The following is a 21,968-nucleotide window of genomic DNA, read 5'->3' on the forward strand; positions in this document are numbered from 1 at the left end:
TAGTACTAGACCTCCTTGCCTCCAAAATGACATCCAACACTTGTTTACTGAGGGATGGTAACAGAGAGATTAGGTAAAAAGACAGGCTGCCAGGTTCAGGGTTTGGATGTGGGGGTGCAGAATCTGGCTCTCCTGCTGTGACAGCAGGGTAGGGGTCTGAGGTAGGTGCCATGGGGCTAGCAGTGACACACTGCACAAGAGGGGGTACCAGTGTTGGCGTGGCCAGTCTGGTGCAATCAGTAACATCCTTGGTTTGTCCTGTTTGGTCTTTAGTAGTACTTTGGAGAGGAGAGGCAGAGGAGGAAAGGCATAAACTGATAGATTTTTCCAGCTGAAGGACAGAGCATCCACTTTCCAAGCTTGTTTGTAGGGAGTCCTTGTGCAGAATTTGTTCAATTGGTAGTTCTGGGGGGAGGCAAACAGGTCTATATCTGGGCTCCCCCATTTGTTTATCAACATGTTGAAAGTCTTTGGGTCCAGTTTCCACTCGTGTGGGTCCTTGAGATTTCTTAGTTCATCTGCCATTGTATTTAGTTTTCCTGGCAGGAATTGAGCCTGTAGATGCACTTGGTAGCTCAAGGCTGATTTCCACAGAGCCATGGCTAGTCTGCAAAGGGGGTAAGAATGGGTACCCCACTGCTTGTTTACGTACCACATAATAGTGGTGTTGTCTGTCTTCACCATTAATTGTCCTGGAATAATGTGGTCCTTGAAGGCTGTCAGAGCATTCTGTACAGCTAACATTTCTTTTTAATTGATATGCAGGTGCATTTGACTTAGGTTCTATTTGCCCTGAATGCACTTCCCTGTCACGTGAGCCCCCCATGCATAGTCTGATGTGCCTTTGTTAAGGTTTGGGTGGCAGGGGGTAGACTGAATGGTAGTCCCTTGTTTTGGTGGCAGGCCTCTGCCCACCAAAGGAATTCTAACCATAGGCAAGGAATGATAGGAATCATTGCTTCTAGATCCTGTGAATGTTGACACCATAGGCTTTTTAGATACCATTGTAGTTTCCTCATATGCAGTCTTGCATATGGAATTAGTAGAATGCAGGAGGCCATTGAACCCCAAGGCTTGCAGTATTTGCCTTGCAGATAGCAGGGTTTTTGTGGCCACTAGTTTGAAGTAAGTTGTCAAATGAATTTGTTTCTCTGGCGTGAGGAAAGCCATCTGGGAAGTTGTGTTCAAGCTTGCTCCCAGGAATATAATTTGTTGACAGGGTACCAGATGTGATTTATTTTCGTTTATGGTGTACCCCAGACAAGTTAGCACCTTTTGTACAAATGCCAGATTCAAAAGTATGTCCTGGCTTTCTGCCTGAATTAGACAATCCTCCATGTATTGGTATATTTAAATATTTATTTGCCTGCAAAGGCAATGACTGGAGCTAGGCACTTTGTTAATACCCTGGGCACAGCAGATAGTGCATGTAGCCTGCTTTGAAGCATAGGTACCTTCTGCAAGATTCCCTGATTGGGATGTGCAGGTAGGCTTCCTTTAAATCCAGCATTGCCAACCAGGCATCTTTGCCTAGCATAGGAACCAACTGGTGAAGAGTAAGTATCTTGAATTTTGGAATCACCAAAAAGGTGTTTAAGACAGAAAGGTCCAGAATAGGAAGCCATGAGTTGTCTTTTCTGGGTACCAGGAAAAGTCTTGAGTAGAAACCTTGTCCCTTTTCCTCTTCTGGTACAGTTTGAATAGCCTTCATGCTTGAGAGAGAGTACTTGCTTTTGAGCCTCTGTCCACTGATTTGGGGGTAGATCTGGCCAATCGTTTGGGGTTGGTAATGTGTGGAAATGAAATCTGTATCCTTGGGAAACTATATTTAAAACCCATTTGTCCTGGGTAATGAGTTCCCAGTTTTTTGCCTGCAGAGCAATCTTTCCCCCTTAAGAAGCAGTCAGTTGAGACGTGCTTGGAAGTTTTAAAGTTAAGTCATTGAGAAAAGTTTACCATAGGGGGGAGTCTTACTACTCCCTGATTTGTTAGTGGGAATCCCCCACTGCTTAGTCCTGTGCGTAACCTGGGACTGAAGCCTGGGTGTTCTGCTGGTTCTGGGTTTGGACTGAGAAGGCCTGGAAGAGGCAGGAAAGGACCAATTCTTAGATGGCCAATGCCTACTAAATCTTGAAGGCTGTACTTGTAGGAAATCTTTAACAGTTTGCATAGATTTAGCTTTTTCCTCCATCTTTTCAAGAACTTCTTCTGCTTTGTTGCCAAACAGGCGGTCCTGATTTAAGGGAGCATCCAGCAATTTAGCTTTAACATGATCTGGCAAGGATTGCTCCTTAAGCCAAGCATGCCTTCTAAGTATAGACCCAGTGACAGCAGCCCTGCAAGATGCCTCTAGTGAATCAAAACCACATTGCAAAGTATGTTTTCCAACCTGTTCAGCAGAATGCATTAAATCCTGTAAATCCTTATTTTCAGCACAGTCAGGAATCAACATCATTTTCTGTTTAAGCAATCCAATAATATGCTGCTGATACTTTAACATATGAAACTGGCAATTTAAGGCCCTAATGGCCAAGGTTGCAGAAGTGTATACCTTCTTACCCCATCTACCCAGTGCCCAGGAGTCTCTATCAGAGGGGGTAGGATTTTTGGCAGTAGTAGCCTTAATGCCCTTGGGTGCCTGTGAAATGGTCTCAGGATCAGCAGTAGGATATTTAAAAAGGAACTTGAGAGAGTTAGGAACCCTGTAATATCTATCAGGTTTTCTGGGAGCAGGAGGTAAAGAGCCAGGGGCCAAGCCAGATTCCGAAAAGGCATCATCAACAATGTCTAGTACAGGAGGGATAGCTAAAGGCCTGTGCTGGGGCAGGAGTAAGAAATCCCTAAGCCTCTTTTTAGAATCAGAGTAATCCTGGCTTTCCCAATGAAAATGCTCCCTAAGAGTATGCAAGGTTTCACCAAAAGAGAAATCCTCTGGGGGAGGGGGGGGGGTAGCAGAGTGAATAGAGTCCTCTGCATCAGAATGCTCATAGATAGATAAGGGTAAATCCTGGTCATCAGAGAAAACAGAAATTTCAGAATCCTGGTCAGAAGTATCATAAGCAAATTCAGTCCTAGGTCTCTTAGAGGGGGAAGGTTGGCTTCCCCTGATTAAAGTAACAAGGTCTTCAGCCATTCTTATCATTAGTTTTTTAGGCATAGAGGCCTGTCCATGCAGTCTGGGCGTCAGTTTTCTAGGCATGGATTGCGATTTAGGCCTTGAAGAACAAGATGGCGTTGGTTTAATATGCAAGTCAGTAGGCCTGAATACATGCTCAGAAGCCAGTGCCTGCACAGTAGCTCCGGACCCATCCAAGGTAGAGACATCCGCAGGTTCCACAGCTGAAGCATCTCGTGGCATACCGGACTCCGAATGGGTCTCAGTAGAGGCCTGCGAATCTGAAGTAGCAGGTATCAGGGGCTGTGAAAGTACATCACTGAGTACTGGCGAACTGCCGACTGACTTAGGAGAAGTGCCATTGGCAGCTTTGGACCTAGGCGGCCTGTCTCTGTCTTTATCTTTGCATTTTTTCGGAATGTCAGTAGTCGGATGGCTAACCGAAGACATATGTGGATAATTGAACAGAGTACCAAAATATTTAGAAGTGTAAATATACTGACAATGAATAGTTTGTTGCTTAAATAAGGTACAAAACCGACAGCGAGGTACGTCATGGTCAGGGCCTAGGCAAGGAAGACAGTTCGAATGAAAATCTTTAAGAGGTATTTGCTTTCCACAAGAAATACAATTATTGACTTTTACTGACATCGGTTTAGAGCAAGAAAAAGTTTCCCCAACGGGATACTTAGTTTTAGTTGAAGACTTCGGTTCTGAAACTCAAAAACGAAAATTTCAGGAGTCCGCCAACTGGCACTTGTAAACTGCTTCTGCTTCAGGCACTGCACGGCAAGAAAGACTGATGCAATGGCGTCGGCTGCATGCTTTATACCCCTGGTTACCTGACGTCATAGAAGATGTGACAGAAACCGACACAGGGCCCAAGACTTTGATAATCAGGCCAACTGAGGGCTACTGCAAGCAGATAACCCAAATGTGATGACTGCATCAGTGAAACACGAAGAACATCTTCAAAGATATCATAAGTGTAATGAAACATTATCAAGTAAAGAAAAAAAATTCAGGATCTCTAATTAACATTTGCTTTCCCAAAAAAGGTCATCATAGTCTATAGCAAGTCACTAAACTAATCCCTCCCTGTTGCATAACAGCTGATTTGTAAGTTACCCTTCATTTATTGTACACATATATCTCAAGATCCTCATCAAAATTTAACTTGTAATTACAACCCTAACACCTCTGTTAATTTCCTCTTTTTAAAACCTTGTTTAATTAAAAATCAACAATTATATACTTATGTATCACATTTTAAAAAAAGGAAATGATCTAAAATAAGGAAAGACATATGAAGAAAGAATAAGAAAGGAAACAAGAAGGAGAAAAAAAATAAAGTAAGAAAAATATTTAGGAGAACAAATAAGATATACTTCTATTTCCATCTGTTGAAAATCTGGAATGGCAGACAAATGAACCTTGACAGAGGAGTAAGACAAGCTAAATGAAAGTAACTCATACAAATATTGTAGAACCAGAGAAACACTAGCCCGGAATGGGTGCTGCTTTTGTTGTTGGGACTAACCAGAAAAGTTTTTAATTTGCTTATATATGATTTTCTAGTAGCAGGCTATCTTGCCTCCATTAGTACTTGCTGCATGCCCTCACTAAATAGGTGCCTAAAAGGTATTTAGATCCCATAAACAGTTGAAATTGTTTGGGGTCAGGATATAGCAAACACAACCCTGTTCATACTGGAATAGATCTACTCCATGATGAAAAGTGTGGTAATTGCCATGGCCAATTCCAAAAGAAGGGGAACCATTGTTTCCTGGGCCAGAAGGAGCCACCACAATGATCTTTTTGGGGATTCCATCTGAATCTACAGAAGTAACCTGTATATCAGTGAAAATGGTAGAAAAGCATACAGGAACATTCCTGTCCAAGGAAAAGAAAATACACCTGACTTCTAGGCCTTCTTGTATGAAGTCCTGGAGCAGAATTTTGCCAGCTGACTGTTCAGAGAAGAGGTAATGAGGTCTACTTGAGGAACCCACCACATATGGATCAAATCTTGTAAGATCCCCAGATTTGGTTTCCATTTGTGAGGGTCTGCTTTTGTCAACCTCAGCTTATCTGCCCCCACAAGTTTGCTCTGATAGATTGTAAGAAGCCTGCAAAGTGAGATTCTCTTAGGTTCATAGGTTCGTACTAGGCTATCTGCCCTAGGGCATTTATAAGCCTAGCCAGAGTGTATGTGGCTTACACCACCCCTTAGGATGAGAATACTACGCCCTTTTAGGGTTTAGTTTACTATGCCTCTGTCTAGTAGTGACACAGAGATGACCCCCGGGGTAAACCTACGATCTCCCATCCACTCGTCGAGATTTCTCTTGAATAGAGTCAGTGAGTTGCTCTGCCTAACATGGACTGGGATTCTGTTCCAGAGTGTAGGGAGCCTCTGGGTTATGAATCTGTCCCTCCAGCACGTTCTGTTTATTTCTGTGTTGAGGTTTAAGTCACTTGTTCTCGTGGCTCTGATGGATTTGGATTTTCTGAGGTGGAGCATGTCCATTAATTCAGGATTGGACATGGCCTTGTACGTCAGGCACAGATCACCTCTGAGTAAGCGGTATGCGACTGAATAGAGCTGGAGTTTTTTCAGTCGGGCAGCATATGACATATGTTTAAGACCTTTATCCTCTTGGTGAGGAACTTTTGGGGTCTTTCCAACTGCTGCAGGTGTCGGGTGAGATACATCCCAAATGGGGCATTGTACTCAATCATTGGCCTGATAAGAGAAGAGTACAGGGGCACAATGACCTCTCTTGATCTAGATGTGAAACCCTTCATGATAAGGTGGGCAATATAGAAGGTCTTCCTAACCACTTTGGCAACGTGAGTGTCAAATGAGAGGTTACTGTCAACCTGGGTCCCTAGGTCCCTGATTACCTCTTCCATACTTAATGGATTACCGCCTATGTGGTAATTTGTCGGTACCTTGTTTTTCCCAAAGGGTATGACTATACATTTTTTGGTGTTCAGCTTAAGGCCATGGCTCTGGCACCAATTATCCATTTCTAGGAGGCCTCTCTGAAGGATGTTTGTGTCTGCTGGAGTATCAATTATGGCGCCCAGTTTGCAGTCATCTGCAAACTTTGTCACCCACAATCCTCCTATGTTTGCCTGTACCTCGGAAAAATAAATGCTGAACAAGAGGGGTCCCAGGACTGAGCCCTGTGGGACACCGCTTGTGACTGGCTTAGAGTCTGACATAGCTCCAGCAACTCTGACCCTGTGGGTTCTGTCCTTGAGCCAGTTTGCAACCCATCTTGTGACATATAGGTTTACATTTAAGCTGGTGAGTTTGTCTATGATGCCCGAGTGGGGTATTGTGTCAAAGGCTTTTGCAAGGTCAAGGTAGGCTGTGTGAACTGCCTTACCCTCATCAATGGCCTTAGTGACTGATTCAAAATAGTCGACCAAGTTCAAAAGGCAGGATCTGCCCTTGACAAAGCCAAACTGGGTAGGATCCAATGTCTGTAGGTCCCCAATGTCTTTGTTTATGAGATCCATAATGATCCTCTCCATAGCTTTGCAGACCAGGCTTGTCAAGCTTATGGGGCGGTAATTTCCAGGGTCTGTAGAAGCACCGCCTTTGTGAAGTGGGACCACTGTTGCCGTACGCCACTCTTTGGGTACGTATCCTGTAGTAAGGCTAAGATTAAACAGCAGCCTTATGTGTGGGTTTAGTTCCTCTTGGAGTTCATGTAGCACACAGCCCGGGACACCATCCGGTCCCATTGATGCTGTGTTTTTAGCTTTAGAGAGTGCGGCTCTCACCTGGGCATCTGAGATGTTAGGGAGGCTACACTCTGCTGGGATAGTTATTTCTCCTTTTGGGGGAGGGGGAGGAGAAATTTGCACTGAACCTGTCTGCCAGAATGTTGGCAATGTCAGTGGGTTCAGTGTATTTTGTGTCATTTTGGACTAACTCTGAGCATATCTGGGAGTTTCCACCCAGGTTTCTAACATAGCTAAAGAAGGCCTTGTGATTGTCTTTTGCGATTTTTCTCTCAAAGTTGGCCTTGGATGATTTTATGAGTGATCGTAGTTTTTTGCTAGTACTGATCAGAGATGCCTTCCCTTTTAGGAATTTTGCTCTGTCATGTAGTAGCTTCCTCTTCCTGTTGTAAAGTTTGTTTATGGCTGGGGTCCACCAGACCGGGCACCTGCCTTTGGGGGAATGGGTCTTGGTTTTATTTGGGATTGACTCATTTCCACCACAGCAAATCCAAGGAAGTAGGGACACCAACCACGAAGATTAAATTCTTTTATTCCAAAGCGAAACAAACACAGGCTGAGCGCTTTCACCAGCCAACCTGGTATCATCAGAGTCTATGTAACAACTACTCATTCACACTTAAATACACATCCACACACCCTAATTCACCCAATTAATCAATAATTCCATTACTTCTTTAAAGAAATATTCATTACATTAATTAAAAATGCATGCTATATATGTGTTTGTTTCGCTTTGGAATAAAAGAATTTAATCTTCGTGGTTGGTGTCCCTACTTCCTTGGATTTGCTGTGGTGGAAATAAGTCAAGATTTGTAGTTTTGGATCCTGGTTTTGGTTTCCTTGTTTCGTTTTTTATTTGGGATTGCATGATCCATGCATTCTTGAAGGTGCCCATAGAAGGCATTTGCAAAGGATTCAGCAGTGTGGGTTGTGGTTTCCACTGGCCCAGGGGCCTTGAAAGATACCACTTCAGTCTTAAGAAGTGTGAAGTTTGCTTTTGAGAAGTTCTTCACTGTGGTCTTTTGTGCAGGGGGTGGGGGCGGGATGTGGATTTCCAGTGAGATTAATTTATGGTCTGATCTTACCAAAGAGGGATGTACTTCCGGTGTGGAGCATTTTGTCCCCATGTTTGTGATAATCAGGTCTAGTATATTGTCTCCTCTTGTGGGAATGGTGACTAGTTGTTCCATTGCATTTGAGTTTATGAATTCTAGGAACCTTTGGGCTAGGGTGTTGGGGCTTGAGTAATGTTCCCAGTCTATGTTTGGGTAGTTGAGGTCTCCCAAAATGATGGTATTTGGAGAGACATTCATACTCTCCAGTGTCTTCAGGAAGGCTGTGTGGGGTTCCTGAGTTTGAGAGGGTGGTCTGTAGTATGCTACAAACTGTAAGGCAGTTTTGCCTATGGTTAGTTGCACCTGGATAGTCTCCGATGCTTCGTGCGTTGCCACTAACCTGGAGGTGTGGGTATCTTTGATGAAAATGGATACTCCCCCTCCTTTTGTGGTTCGGTCCAAGTTTTGGGGCCGGAAAGCATGACATGAGGTAAAACCTGATAGTGCTGGGGTGCTCTCAGGAGCCTTGAACCAGGTTTCAGTCACTGCACAGACATCGATGTTCTCCATACTGAGGAGGGCTTAGAGGGCGTGCATCTTGAGGTTTAGACTTCTGGCATTGAGCAGCATTACCCTTAGTCTTTTTCCACTTGTGTTTTCTAGGGAGGTAGGTTTGTCATTTGAGCCTTGCCTAAAAAAGGCACTATGGGGGTGGCAAGAGCCTTGGCCAATATCTGGTAGCCCAGGGGTGACAGGTACAAGCCATCCCTTGCAAAGCAGCGTGGCTTGTCAAGCATGTCATCCCAAGCAGACAGACACTGGATCCCCTTAGAATGACACCAGTAATTAAGCCAATTGTTAAAACTGATCATTTTGTCTTTGTACTGTGGCATCATTCTTGGTGAGGGTAAGATGCTGCTCAGGGTCAAGGTCATACCGGCCTGGGCTACATGATCAGAGAGCTCCTCTATGTCTCTTTTCATGTAGTCCAGGGAGGTACGTCTCAGGTCGTTCACACCGGCATGTACAATGCCTGAGTCATATTTGTACTTGCTGTGGAGTGACCTGAGTGCTTGTGTTATGTGGCGGATTCTAGCTCCCGACAGGCAGCTTACTGTGACCCTCTCCTTGTTCAGTCTGGTGAGCGGGACGTCAGTGTGCCTGACTATGGAGTCACCTATTACAAGTGTGTCTGGCATGTTGTTTGGCCTTAAGGGCTGTGACTGTTTAGCACACTGACTTTGTGAACTATGTGTTGCATGTGCTATGTCTTGAGGTGGTGGTTGCTTGGGTGTCTGCTTTGGAGGCCTCTGTTGTTTTGGTAGACTTTTAATCAGCACCTCCGAGTATGTTTTTGTGTGTTTATGTGTTTGGTTTGCAGTTGTGATAGTTCTATATGAGACTGGGTTTGTGGTGTGCGTGGTTACCTTCTCCTCCTGACTGGTCTTGCCAGTACTGAAATGAGAGAGCTCAGCCTCCAGTTTGGCTATATAGTTGCATCTCTCGCATATATTTGTATTTGTTGGGAGGAAGAGAGGGTTGTCTGTGTACATGAGGCAATTCTAACATTGCCTCAAGATTCCCAGATTCATCAGCTGAACAGGAGAGGATGCCAGCAACTGACCCTTCGACATGCTAGAAATAGTGAAAAAGATTGCTGTGTAACTGAGTCAGAAAGGACCTATAGGGAAATGGGTACTCAACAGAATTTAGGTGAATGAAGTACTTTTGTTTGTTTAAGAGTGCTTTACCTGTATACAAAATGCTTTAGGAGCAAGTGCTGAGCTTTTCAGATAGAGTATAGGCTGTTTAGATTGCAAGTAGAACAGTTCTAAGGGAAAAATTGAAGAGCAGACTTGGCGGAGCCAGAAAAAGTTTAACCTTGTTTAACCAAGTTTAACCGGCGTATGCGCAAAGCCATGCAAACGCAGATTTTAAGCAGTGAACTACAAAAGAGCTAGGAATGGTCCCAAACAACCAATTACTAACAGCTTCTTGTGCTGAGGTCACTTCCCCCAAGGACAGGTAGGCTGCTCAAGGCTCCCCACTCCCACTGGTGAGCAAAGAAACTTCCTTCTATCCAAGTAAGGTGATGGACAATACAGGAACTACACTACAGCTCAGAATACAGCAATGCCTGTATACTGGTCTAAACTAGTCGAGAAAGGCGGGAAAACAAGGATTATTTTTTTTGTTTTTTTTTTTTTGCAGAAATACACAGAAAATGCAGAGACAGTGATAAATTAGTTACACAGGCTAGCACACTTTAGTGGGCAGCCTCCACAGTTCAATTAAACAAACAAACAAGCAAACTTTCGACTAAATTCGACTAAATGTAACTTTAAGTGCAGATTTTAAAATAAATGCAGTAATCAGTAAAAAAAAACAGTTCAGGCTAGTTCAAAGTAAGCAGCAGAAGCTATTTTCAGTGAAAAAAAAGCAAAGATACTTAAATCCAGAAGGCAGTCGCTTTTTCGAGTTCCTTACTGCTAGGACCACTCTGAAAACCCACGGGGAGCTTGTCTGAGCAGTATAGCCAGAAAAAAACGCCCAGAGGCGGATTTTAAGCCGTGAACTACAAAAGAGCTAGGAATGGTCCCAAACAACCAATTACTAACAGCTTCTTGTGCTGAGGTCACTTCCCCCAAGGACACGTAGGCTGCTCAAGGCTCCCACTCCCACTAGTGAGCAAAGAAACTTCCTTCTATCCAAGTAAGGTGATGGACAACACAGGAACTACACTACAGCCCAGAATACAGCAATGCCTGTATACTGGTCTAAACTAGTCGAGAAAGGCGGGAAAACAAGGATTATTTTTTTGTTTTTTTTGCAGAAATACACAGAAAATGCATATATCTCAAGCTAATATGTCTAGTCTGCATACAGGGTGAGACCTGGTTTTCCCCTGATTGTTTATGTACCACAGCACTGTGGTACTGTCTATAAAAACTTAAAAGTGATTTAGAGATAAAGTGCCTTGATAAGGGAACCATCTCTTTTATATTTATGTGCTTGTGTCGGTCTTTATTGCTCCAGATACCTTGCACTTTTATCACTCTTGACACTGCTTCCTAAGCAATATCCGAGGTGTCTGTGACCACTGATTCCTTTGAAGCAGGAAGTAAGAGGTGGAGACCTAAATTTAGGGATATTTGATGTCTCCACCAAGTTATTTTTACAAATCCCATTAATGTAATCTGAAAAGATAATAGGTGTTGTTACTGGGACTAAAGAGACGCCACATACCACTTTATCTTTTATATGTGGAGTCTTGCCAGAAGTATGACAGTCATGGATGCCATGAGACCAGGAATCCAGAGGTATTTCCTCACAGTGACCAAAGTCTGAGTGGAAAACCCTTGAAATACACACACACACACACATATATATATATATATATATATAAAATGCTTGTCGATCAAATGAACTGTCGACCAAATAAACTGTCGACCATATGAACTGTCGACCATATGAACTGTCGACCATATGAACTGTCGACCATGTCAGGTAGATCCATATATATATATATATATATATATATATATATATATATATACATACATATACATATATATGCAGCAGGCTGGCTTTCAGAGAAACCACAGGCTTTGACAAACAAATCCTCCTATGTGGACAGCACTGGGGGGATGGGAGGAGGCACTGAGAATTCCAGTTGTAACACTTCATAGTATTTTCTGAAAGGACTGAGAAACAACAGTGTTTTCCCACTGAAAATTCTGGCACATTCTGGAAATAGTTTCCGAGACAGAGAATCTTTGACAGGGAAATTCAGATAACATGCCCTCCTCAGAGTCTGAATCAGAAATCTGAAAATAAAAACCTATATCTGTCCCATCATATTCCTCCTCATCCATCCATCCATCCATCCATCCATCCATCCATCCATCCGTCCACAACCCCTTTTTTCTATTTTTACTCATGGGGTAAGGGAGTCACTTCAACAGTGATAATGAACTAGAGCCAAGGTTTACACTGCTGGGTGGATAGACCTGCAGTGGTAGTTCTTCCACACCACACACTTGCATGCACACTCATACCTATGGCCAATTTAGTGTGTCCAATCCACTTGCTGCACGTCTTTGGAATATGGGAGGAAACCGGAGCTTCCAGAGGAAATCCATGCGAATACAGGGAAGACATGCAGACTCTGCACAGAAGGCACCCCAGTTGAGAATCAAACCAGGGAACCTTTTGCTGTGAGGCGACAGTTATCTGCTGTGCCACTGTAGTTTATTGAATCTCTTCAGGAAAAGAGGAAACCCTTTTTATTTTACCAGAGAACACCTGATAAGAATGGTCAATGGCCTGTACAGGACCCTGAGGAAGATGTAATAAACTGCTCCTGTGTACTGAAACTGTTATAGGAGAAGACACATGTTTAGCTTTCTGTTTCATCTTGACAGGAAAGTTGGGGCAAACAGGATTATTAATGGCAGCAACCGCTTTTCTAGGGATGGGAACAATACTCTGGCTAAGCAGGGTCCTCTTCCATGTCCTTTTTCCCAAAACTGACAAGAGTGTCTCACCCTTGCCCAGTGAGGAATCCCACCAGCTGCAGAGGAAGTGGCTAACTGGTCTATATGGGCTGTATGGACAATGTCAGAGGGATCCGGGGAAAAAAGATGAATGTTCTGAGAAACCAGCTTTGACCACAGCAGAGTCACCCACATGATTCTCAGGTAAATTGCTAGCCTGCTGTGATGCCAAAGGCTGCTTGAGGACAGATTTGTTTCCCAGAGGTTACCACACCTTTGGAACAGGCTCCCACTTCATGTCAACAGAGCACCTCATTGGCCCTCTTCAAATGCAATCTGGACGATTGGATGGGTAACTGAAAATTCACTGCGGGTTTCACAGGTGTCCCACATGGACACAGGCATTAGGTGCTGATCATGGAAATAAAGGTAGAACTTGGCTAGGCTTGTAAAGGCCCTAGGGTCACTAGCCTAGTAACTTCCTATGATTTTTTTTTTTCCTGGAATGACTGGACATGGAACTGGTAGTCTGTTCTATGGTCAAGCCGAAGATGGAGCTTCATTACTGGGAAACTAAGCAGCACAACCTGGAAAAATTAGAAAAGTAGGAAAGTCATTTTTTCTCAGGAAAACACAGTAAAAATCATTCTAATACACTTAACAGCTCTAAAAAGTAATTTAAATACCATTTTCCACAGAAAAAAAAAACAGATTCAGAATGTTTAAATTAACTTTTAAACTGCCAGAAACAAAAATGCTCTCACATTTAAAAGTACAGTAAAGCCAAGTAATAGTTAATAAAACACATATTGCTAGCTTAAAATACACTTCCTTAAACAGAAAAGCAAGTTTAAACATTAAAATGAATATGTGGAAGGTTTTTCCCAAAGGGAACATATATGCACAGCATAAGCCAACCATTGATCCTCAAAACCCAGCAGAAGAGCACTCTCTTTGGTGGCAGGAAAGCTCTGAAGGGCTTGGCTCTCAAACCTGTCTTTTAGTCAGCTAAGCTTGAGCCGATTGACAGTTTTGGCACATGGAAGGTACCCTGAAGCTTTGGAAGCTGGCCGGTTGTTATATCCTATGCAGGATATAACTCATATTGCTTAGACTACTGCAGTAGTCATCAATATGGAGAATATGAATACCTTGACTTACAGGAAAACAAAAGCAAATATTTGATGATTCTCCTATAGTATCTGTATGGTATGCAACAAGGAAAATAACGGATTTAAATAAGATTTATAAAAGTCCAATAATTATAACTCGTGTAACAGTATTTCAAACACTATCTTGATTTCTTCATGTCCAGAAGGATAAAAAATAATTCATTTCCCCACTCCAACAAAGGAATAATCTCAGTTCACAGTTTCTTTACAGATCGCTGAGATGCAACATGCCTAGGATTGAAATACTGCAGTCAGCTTTCCATTCAAAATTACTGCTGCTGTGTTGTCCCTGTATGCCAGCAGTGATTTATTTTTGGAAGATTTTCCCTTCTTCACTTTTGTGCAACCATGGAGTTGGCTTATATAAGGGTGTGACCCCCCCCCCCCCCCCCATCAAAAAGTGCTTATAGTTTAACTATTTGCTCTTGTGTATTTTGGCCATTAGTTTTCAGCATTGGATCACAAGGTTTTGGAAGTGGAAGCAGTTATACTCTAGTATGATGAGGTTTCATATGTGTTCATGGTTTGTCTGAAACTTCCCAGCATCAAACTTTCAAGTGAAAGGAATCAGGAATGGAGCCTTCTAATTTAAAATGTCTTTTATTTAGCCACCAACTCTACTCCACTATAAAATGGACCCTGTGCACTACACCAAGCTGCAGTAGTATATTTGCAAGAAAGCCTGTTTTAAGATAGTTGTCTGCTCCACTGATTGGACTAACTTAGCAAAAGTACAAGGAAAAAGAATACGAAAGGAAAACTTAAGTGAAGTTGGGCAAATCCTCCATTCCCCCAAAGCAGAGGCAAGTATCCTACATTATTTTACTTAATATAACAAACTCTGAGGCTGCACAGCTCTGAGGTAGTTTCTTAATTTTGCTTAACTGTGCTGTTAGCATGCCTTGCTTGTAAGATTTCTCGATCATACTTACTGCTCAACTTTTGCAGCTACCTCTTTTGTAAAAAATGGATCAACCTGTTAAAGAAAGAAAAGACTGAAATTATTTATTCTTACTTGTGCAAAAGACTATTTGTTCTACACCACTATTGCTAAATACTGCAAATGTTTTCATTTCTAGTTTCTTAATAACATCTTACAGGAAGTAAGGGATTTTATACTCCAATAAGATATTCAGAAGCATGTCTACTGCTACTCATTTTCATGTGTAATAAATCTAATTAAGCAGGAAAACAAATGGGATTTAAGTTAAACAAACTGCCGTTTCAGGAACATATGCACCAAACACAAAAGAAACAGACAGCACTTGCTTACAGGAAAACAATTACTGATCAACCTATATGTAATTTCAGCATATAATATATTAGGATCTGAAGAGAGTACCGAGAATTCAAATATGTACTGAAGTTTTTAAACACATTATGTGAGCTGGGAGCTAAGGGGAACAGCAGTTCTCACCTTACAAAACAAATTAACTTTACATCATCTGACTAATCTGTTTTCCTATTAATCTACATGTATGAACTACAAGAACAGTTTCTGCAAAGGTTATAAATCTGAAACAGTAAGATAATTACAACAAAGCAGTGAAACCGATTATATTAACATTTAATAAACAGAAGAATTAGAGACAGGAATCAATTAATAACTGTTTGATGACACAAAGGCATTAAATTGTTTTACGTGTTTTGTGAGATTACTGGTCTTAAATACAAGCAATGTTACAATACACCATCCACCTCTCGATTTTATCATCTATCTATTACTGTACCCATGTAAGAGCCCACTTATTTACCTAAATAGAATTTAAAAAACGAAAGAAATGGTTACCAACCAGCAAACAATTCTCCCTGTTCAACTAACCCTGTCATTTGCTATTCTGGATGTGCACTTACACATAATCCAGTGTTTTTCATTATAATTGGATCTTGAGCATAACTTCAAACTACAAATGTATTTATATAAACAACAAAGACTATCAGTGAGTCCCAGCTCTACCTTCCAATAAAATTTTTTTATTTAACACACTTTCTCCTTCTCTTCTCCAGCCCCCAGACAGAAAGCCTTTACAGAAAAAAACAGTAAAACTCATATAAAAAAAACAATATAAAAACAAAATACATAAATATTCATCAATTAAATCAAACAATCATAATTAGCTTCATAGTATTATACAACAAGACATTAGTTACATTATTCATATTCCATGTTTCTTCCAATTTTCCATGTGGATTTAAAATCCAAATGTAATTTGCATTCCTTTTTTTGCCTTTTTTTTTATCATTATTATAATATAACAAAATCCACATACATAGAACACACACACTTATATTTCCTATTATTTTATGGTGTATATTTCCAAAAATGCTTTGCATAGCAATAGGATTTTTTTTATTTTATTATTTTACATTATCCCATCTTTTATTTTTCTTTTCTTTCTCCATTACTTTTTTTTGTATAGTATTTGTAGTATTTGTTTTATACACACATATGAATACACAAACACCACCTTTTATATTGTATAATTTTTGACAAAATTTTTTTTTTTTATTTATTTTATTTTTATTTACAACATGTTTACATTCCATATACATTTTTCCATTTTCACAAGTCAATTCTTCACAACATTTAATTCAATTTAATTATAAATTATGTATGCTGTGTATTATTAGAAATTTTTTATATCAGATATTTATAATGTTGTCATTATTTTTATATTTTTCATTAATTTTTTTTTTTATAAAATATTCCATAATGATTTTATTACCAATCATAGAGAAGTTAGTGTATTTGTAAATGTATTTATTTTGTTTATTTTTCTGAGGGGTAACGATCACAGAGTTGATTATGTTAAACAATAGGACATGAGAGCTTTGTCAGAGTTAAAAATGGTCTTTGATTGTGCTATCACCCTCCCCAATACAAAGTCTATATTAGAATCCTGCTAAGCATGGAGCCATCTTTAAATTTCTAGTCTCCCACCAGGACACAAGTGCCCTTCAGCAATTACATTCTGCTTGCCGGTAAGCCATTAGACCTCAGGAATTTGTTTAAAGTGTTCAGATTTGTAAAGTAATACTTATCTTTTTCTCTTGTCTTGGTTGGCTCTGCCCTGCTCCGTTCGCCCTCGCTAACGCTCATGCTCTCTCTGCTCCCCTGCCCTGTCCCCTATTTCCTCCCACCCCCACTACCTCTACATTTATAGTAATCACAGCCACACCCACAGCTCACCCTCACATCACCTCCACCAATCACAGCTCCTCAAGTCATATCACATTATACCACACCAACTTGCTCCACACAAAATACTCCCAATCACTCTCATTCCCACTAGGCATTTTTTACATCACCCACACTACTTCCCCATCCGCATATAGTGCAACCCTATAATTCCTATTAAGACCCCCCCATCTGGAAACAACTTAAACTTTATAACCATGACTATCACACAACTAAGTCTAGTCTTCTCATAATTCTTTACAACACCACAAGTTATCACTCTAGCAATATCCTTAAACTTAGTAGCACAACGCTACATTATGCACTCTCGTATACAGACACCACACATTATAATAATATCTGCCCACAGTTATTCAAGAACTACATAACGGACCAATTCTGTACTAAACACATATGCTCTCATTCCTACTCCACAAAAACACAATACTTTCTCACACTCCTCACCAAACTTCAACATCTATATAACCATTTTAACTCCAGGCTCACCATAACTGGGGATATCCACCCAAACCCAGGCCCAAATCCATCCTGTCCAACACAAACTGCTCCAACACAAATGTCAAAACATAACACCCCCACTTTCTTCATCCCTGGGCAAATCAACAACAGCAGCAAAACCAACCATCTTTTAATGCTAAATATTAATATTAGAAGTATCAAAAATAAAATACCTGAACTCCAGGCCACAATAGCACACTACTCCCCAGACATAGCTGCTTTAACAGAAACCTGGTGAAATAAAAACATAGCTAACTCAGAAGTTCTCCCTACCGGCTACAATATTATTAGACAAGACAGACTACTTCCTAAAGGGGGTGGAACTGCCTTACTGTACAAGTCCAACGTAACTGTCTGTCAATTACCAAAATCCTACCCCTCCCCCAATAACTGGGACATACTTATCTCTCAACTTCAACTTCACCCTAAAAAGGTCATCACCACAATTGGGATCTATATTCCACCTGATAATACACCTGCTAGCCTTGAAGACTTCTTATCCTGGTGTTCTTCCACATACTCACAAGAAACCCTTATTCTGGGGGACTTCAACCTAGATTCGTTCACCAGTATATCAGAACCACCAAGTAATCTAATAAATCTCCATGGCTACCAGCAGCTAGTCCAAATTCTAACTAGATGTGATAAAAAATCTAAAAGGGAATCCATCCTTGACTGGGTCCTAACTAACAACCCCACACAGGCAGTCTCCCAGACACCTTAAGTGACCACAACACAATATACTTAATACGTAGTAGAACAAGCATATGCAAAACCACTAACTATATATCCACTAGAAACAGAAAAAAATTCTCTCCTGAGGTCAACACTTTACTCTGTAACTGTGACTGGACCCCCCCTAAAAACCCTCCCACTTGATCAGGCTGTAGCATATTTCAACAAAACATTTCTACAACACCTAGACACTGTTGCTCCATTGCACAAAATTAAGGTTAGAACCTCTACAAACCCCTGGCTCAGTAAAGAAACCAAACAAATCCTCAAGTCCAGAGACACTGCCTGGCTTTACTATAAAAAAAACAAACACAAAGCCTAACTAAGTACCAAGAACTGCACAACTGTGCAAAAAATGAATTAGGCTGGATAAAAAATCCTACTACACAACATTACAAACTAAATACCAACACAACCTGCAAAAATTTTGGAAAAATGTAAACCAGCTACTAAAATCCACCCAAAAGGCTACCCCCAAACCAACCACCCCTGACACTAAAGTTCCCATCGAAACACAATTCAACTCCCACTTTGTGAACTCAATTCTATCCTTAGTATCACAGGACAGTTCCTTCCTCACTATCCCCCCCCAACACAAATAACACTAATACAAGCTTTACCCTCAAAACAGTTTCCACCACTTCAATCAAATGCATGCTCTCCAAACTAAAAACCTCATCAACAGCAGCCGACCTACTCCCCAGCTATTTCTTGAAACTCAAAGCAGATGCTATTGCTATCCCAGTCTCCACTCTCATAAACAGATCAATTGTTGAAAACTATGTGCCCAAACTCTGGAAAATATCCTATGTTACACCCATACATAAAGGTGGGACCTCCACTGAACTTAATAACTACAGACCCATTGCCTTACTCTCCCCCTTGGCATCCATACCCAAATGCTAAACTATCTTCTAGACAGCAACATCCTGTCACCTACTCAGCATGGTTTCAGACCTGCCCATAGTACCACTACAGCCCTCCTCTGCGTCACAGACACAGTAAACCGTCTCAAAAATGAAGGCCTACAAGTGTCAACTCTTTTTTTGGATATGTCCAAAGCATTTGACACAGACTCACACCAAATCCTGCTAAACAAACTAAACCAATATCATCTATCAAATTCCACTCTTACCTGGTTCCAAAGCTACTTAACTGACAGGTACCAAGCTGTGAAATGGGAAAATTCTCTCTCTCCTCAGCTGCCCATAACTATAGGAGTCTCACAGGGTTCTATCTTAGGACCACTACTATTCACAGTCTTCACAAATGACCTCCATACCTCCACACAGCATGCATCTATAATTCAGTATGCAGATGACACTACCTTAATCTGTGCTGCAAAAAACATTCCCACCCTCCTGCAAACAATTCAACTAGCATTCTCTGACATTGAAAACTACCTTACCAAAGCCCAACTTATCCTCAATCCAAAGAAAACTCAGCTTATGATTATAACCAGTTCTAACAAAAACACTAACAGTCAATTCACTATCTACTCCACAAATGCGACTCCAATTGCTCCAGTGGCACAGGCTAAGCTATTGGGAATAACCATAGACTCCCACTTAAAATTTGACAGTCATCTCAACTTAACTATTAAAAAAGTACATGCCAAACTGGGGTCACTCTACCGTATCAAACCATTTCTTACCAACAACACAAGATCAGCCATTGCTCGCTCCCAACTTCTATCCATCTATGCATCTCCCATTCTGACTAATCTCAACAAAACTGAACTAAGCAAAATGGAAGCCTGCTATAACAGAATTGCCCGCTTTGCTGCAAATTGCTCATATAGAACTCATCACTGTACTGCTTTGAGACAGCTCCACTGGCTTGAACTGCCCAACCTCCTAACCTACAATTAGCTCTGCCTCTGTCATTCTATCCATTACCTCCCCAACAAGTGATCTGCCCTCAAAAACCTAGTACAACATCACTCAGCCAAAAGGTCTTTTAGATCATCAAGCAAACTACTACTAGAATTCATCAACAGCTACAACAGCTTTGGAGATGCACTATATAGTAGATCAGTGGCTAAAAAATGGAACTCTGTCCCTACTAGCATTCAAAACACATCGTCCAAAACCTCCTTTAAAGACCTCATCAGGCAACATCTCAAGCAAAGTTGGCAGTGCCATGATTGCTCCCCAGGCTAGTGAAATCAGATAACATATACATATTAAATCTAGAGCACTTGATAATAGTTTTCAATCTTACTCACAAACACTGGCTAATCTACAATGTATGTACTGTACCTGTGTACTATGTATGTATTCTACCTATGTTCCAAATTTCAGCTGTGCACCACAATCTATTAATTACCTTTATTTTTAAAATTTATATTTTTTTGTTTGTTTTCTCCACTGTAATTGTTTATGTGCCACATACCACTGTAAAAACATGTCTCTTGTAATTTGTGTGTATACTGATCATGTCTAAATAACTAAATGTGTCTGTAATTTTTCTTTGTGGAGCTTTTCTCCCCGGGCCTCTGGTGAAAAAGGGCCTTTTTGGCTCAGTCAGACACCCCCGGTTAACAAATGTAAAATAAATACAAATTTTTACTGCCATTTGTATGAGAAACAGAAACAAAAGATATGTACTCGCCATAACATTAGATCTTCAAGATCTGTATCTGTCCACTTCAACACTGGGACTTGCTAGCCACATGCAGAAATTCCTTGCCACCTTTAAGACCCCCCCAAACTCTGAAACTCCTCCCCTAGCTCCCATAATACAACATACTTCACCTCCTCTCCAGATCTCATTTGTACTAAATATATATAGGTCCAAAAGAAATAATAAATGGTCTCATGGTAATTCCTACAGATCTGGGCAAGGGAAAGTATTATAAATGGAAGGGTGAAAGTCAGTGGCTTTGTTGATGTGGAAGGATATGGACTATGAAGATCTAACATTATGGTAAGCATGTACCTTTCATCTCTTACATGATCCAGTCCCTCCTCTTCACCACTTCCCCAGCTTTAACCTCATAGGTGGTGAAGACTGAATACCACAAGGAATGGTAACCCCAAAGGTAGGCCTAAACTTTGAGATGACCTCTGTCTTATAGCATCTTGCAAAAGCATGCAGTGAAGCCCAAATCACAGCTACAAAGATGTTGTCAACTGAGGATTTTCTGAAAAAAAAAATCTAAACCGTAGCTCTAGCTGAATGTGTTTTAGATTTAATTTATAAAGTTGTATTTCTCACAAAAAAAAATGCAGACTGACAGCCACCTGTACATAGTGACCTTGAATCCTGATGAACATATAGGCAATGAAGCAAGCACTATTCCTGGTTAGAATACTGAGGAAGAATACAGGAAAAATGATCAACTGGTTAAGATGAACTTCTGTTGCCACATTTGACAAAGTTTGGATTAATTTGTAAGGAGATTATACCTTGGAGGAACACAAAATAGGGATGTTTAAAAGATAAAGCTTGAGTTTCATAAAGTCAACTAGCTAAAGCAACTGCTGCCAAGAAGTGTCTTCTAAGACAAATACTTAAGATTCACTGTAGCTTCTGTTTCAAAAGTTGGCCATTACATAAACTATTCCAGCATGAAGTGTACATCCCATGGAGGGACATTTTCCCTGAAGGGAGATCTGAGCAAGAAGGCATATCTCAAATATGCTTTACACAATTTAATGATATCAAGGAGGAGGAATTCATACCTTGATGAAAATTAGAAATGGCTGCTAAATGAAACTTGTCTGCATAGTAACTAGAAGATATTACCTAAGAACTGCATGGTCGTCAGAATGGGAGCTAAGACTATTCTTGGACATTGCTCAGCCATCCATAAGGATATTTGTTTTCCGTTTCTTTTTACATATTTTGCCTGGTGGAAGCCTTCTGGAATGCTGTAAAGATCTGAGACATACAAATGGTGCAATGGGCAGCTGGCCCTCAGGGGAACTGGAG

The 21,968-nt window shown here is 40.9% G+C and overlaps 1 protein-coding gene across 2 annotated transcripts in view; it reads right to left on the reverse strand.

The window, feature by feature from the left end:
- GLT1D1 (glycosyltransferase 1 domain containing 1) overlaps positions 1-21,968 on the reverse strand; it is a 1,067,503-nt gene that overhangs the window by 162,858 nt on the left and 882,677 nt on the right. For both annotated transcript variants that reach the window (XM_044068342.1, XM_044068341.1), the window contains exon 9: positions 14,533-14,576. In XM_044068342.1, the coding sequence (XP_043924277.1) occupies positions 14,533-14,576 (44 nt within the window). The remainder of the gene's footprint in view (positions 1-14,532; positions 14,577-21,968) is intronic.

The sequence above is a fragment of the Protopterus annectens genome, chromosome 4.part0 (assembly GCF_019279795.1).
Source record: "Protopterus annectens isolate FY-2018-M chromosome 4.part0, PAN1.0, whole genome shotgun sequence".
Lineage (NCBI taxonomy): Eukaryota > Metazoa > Chordata > Ceratodontiformes > Protopteridae > Protopterus > Protopterus annectens.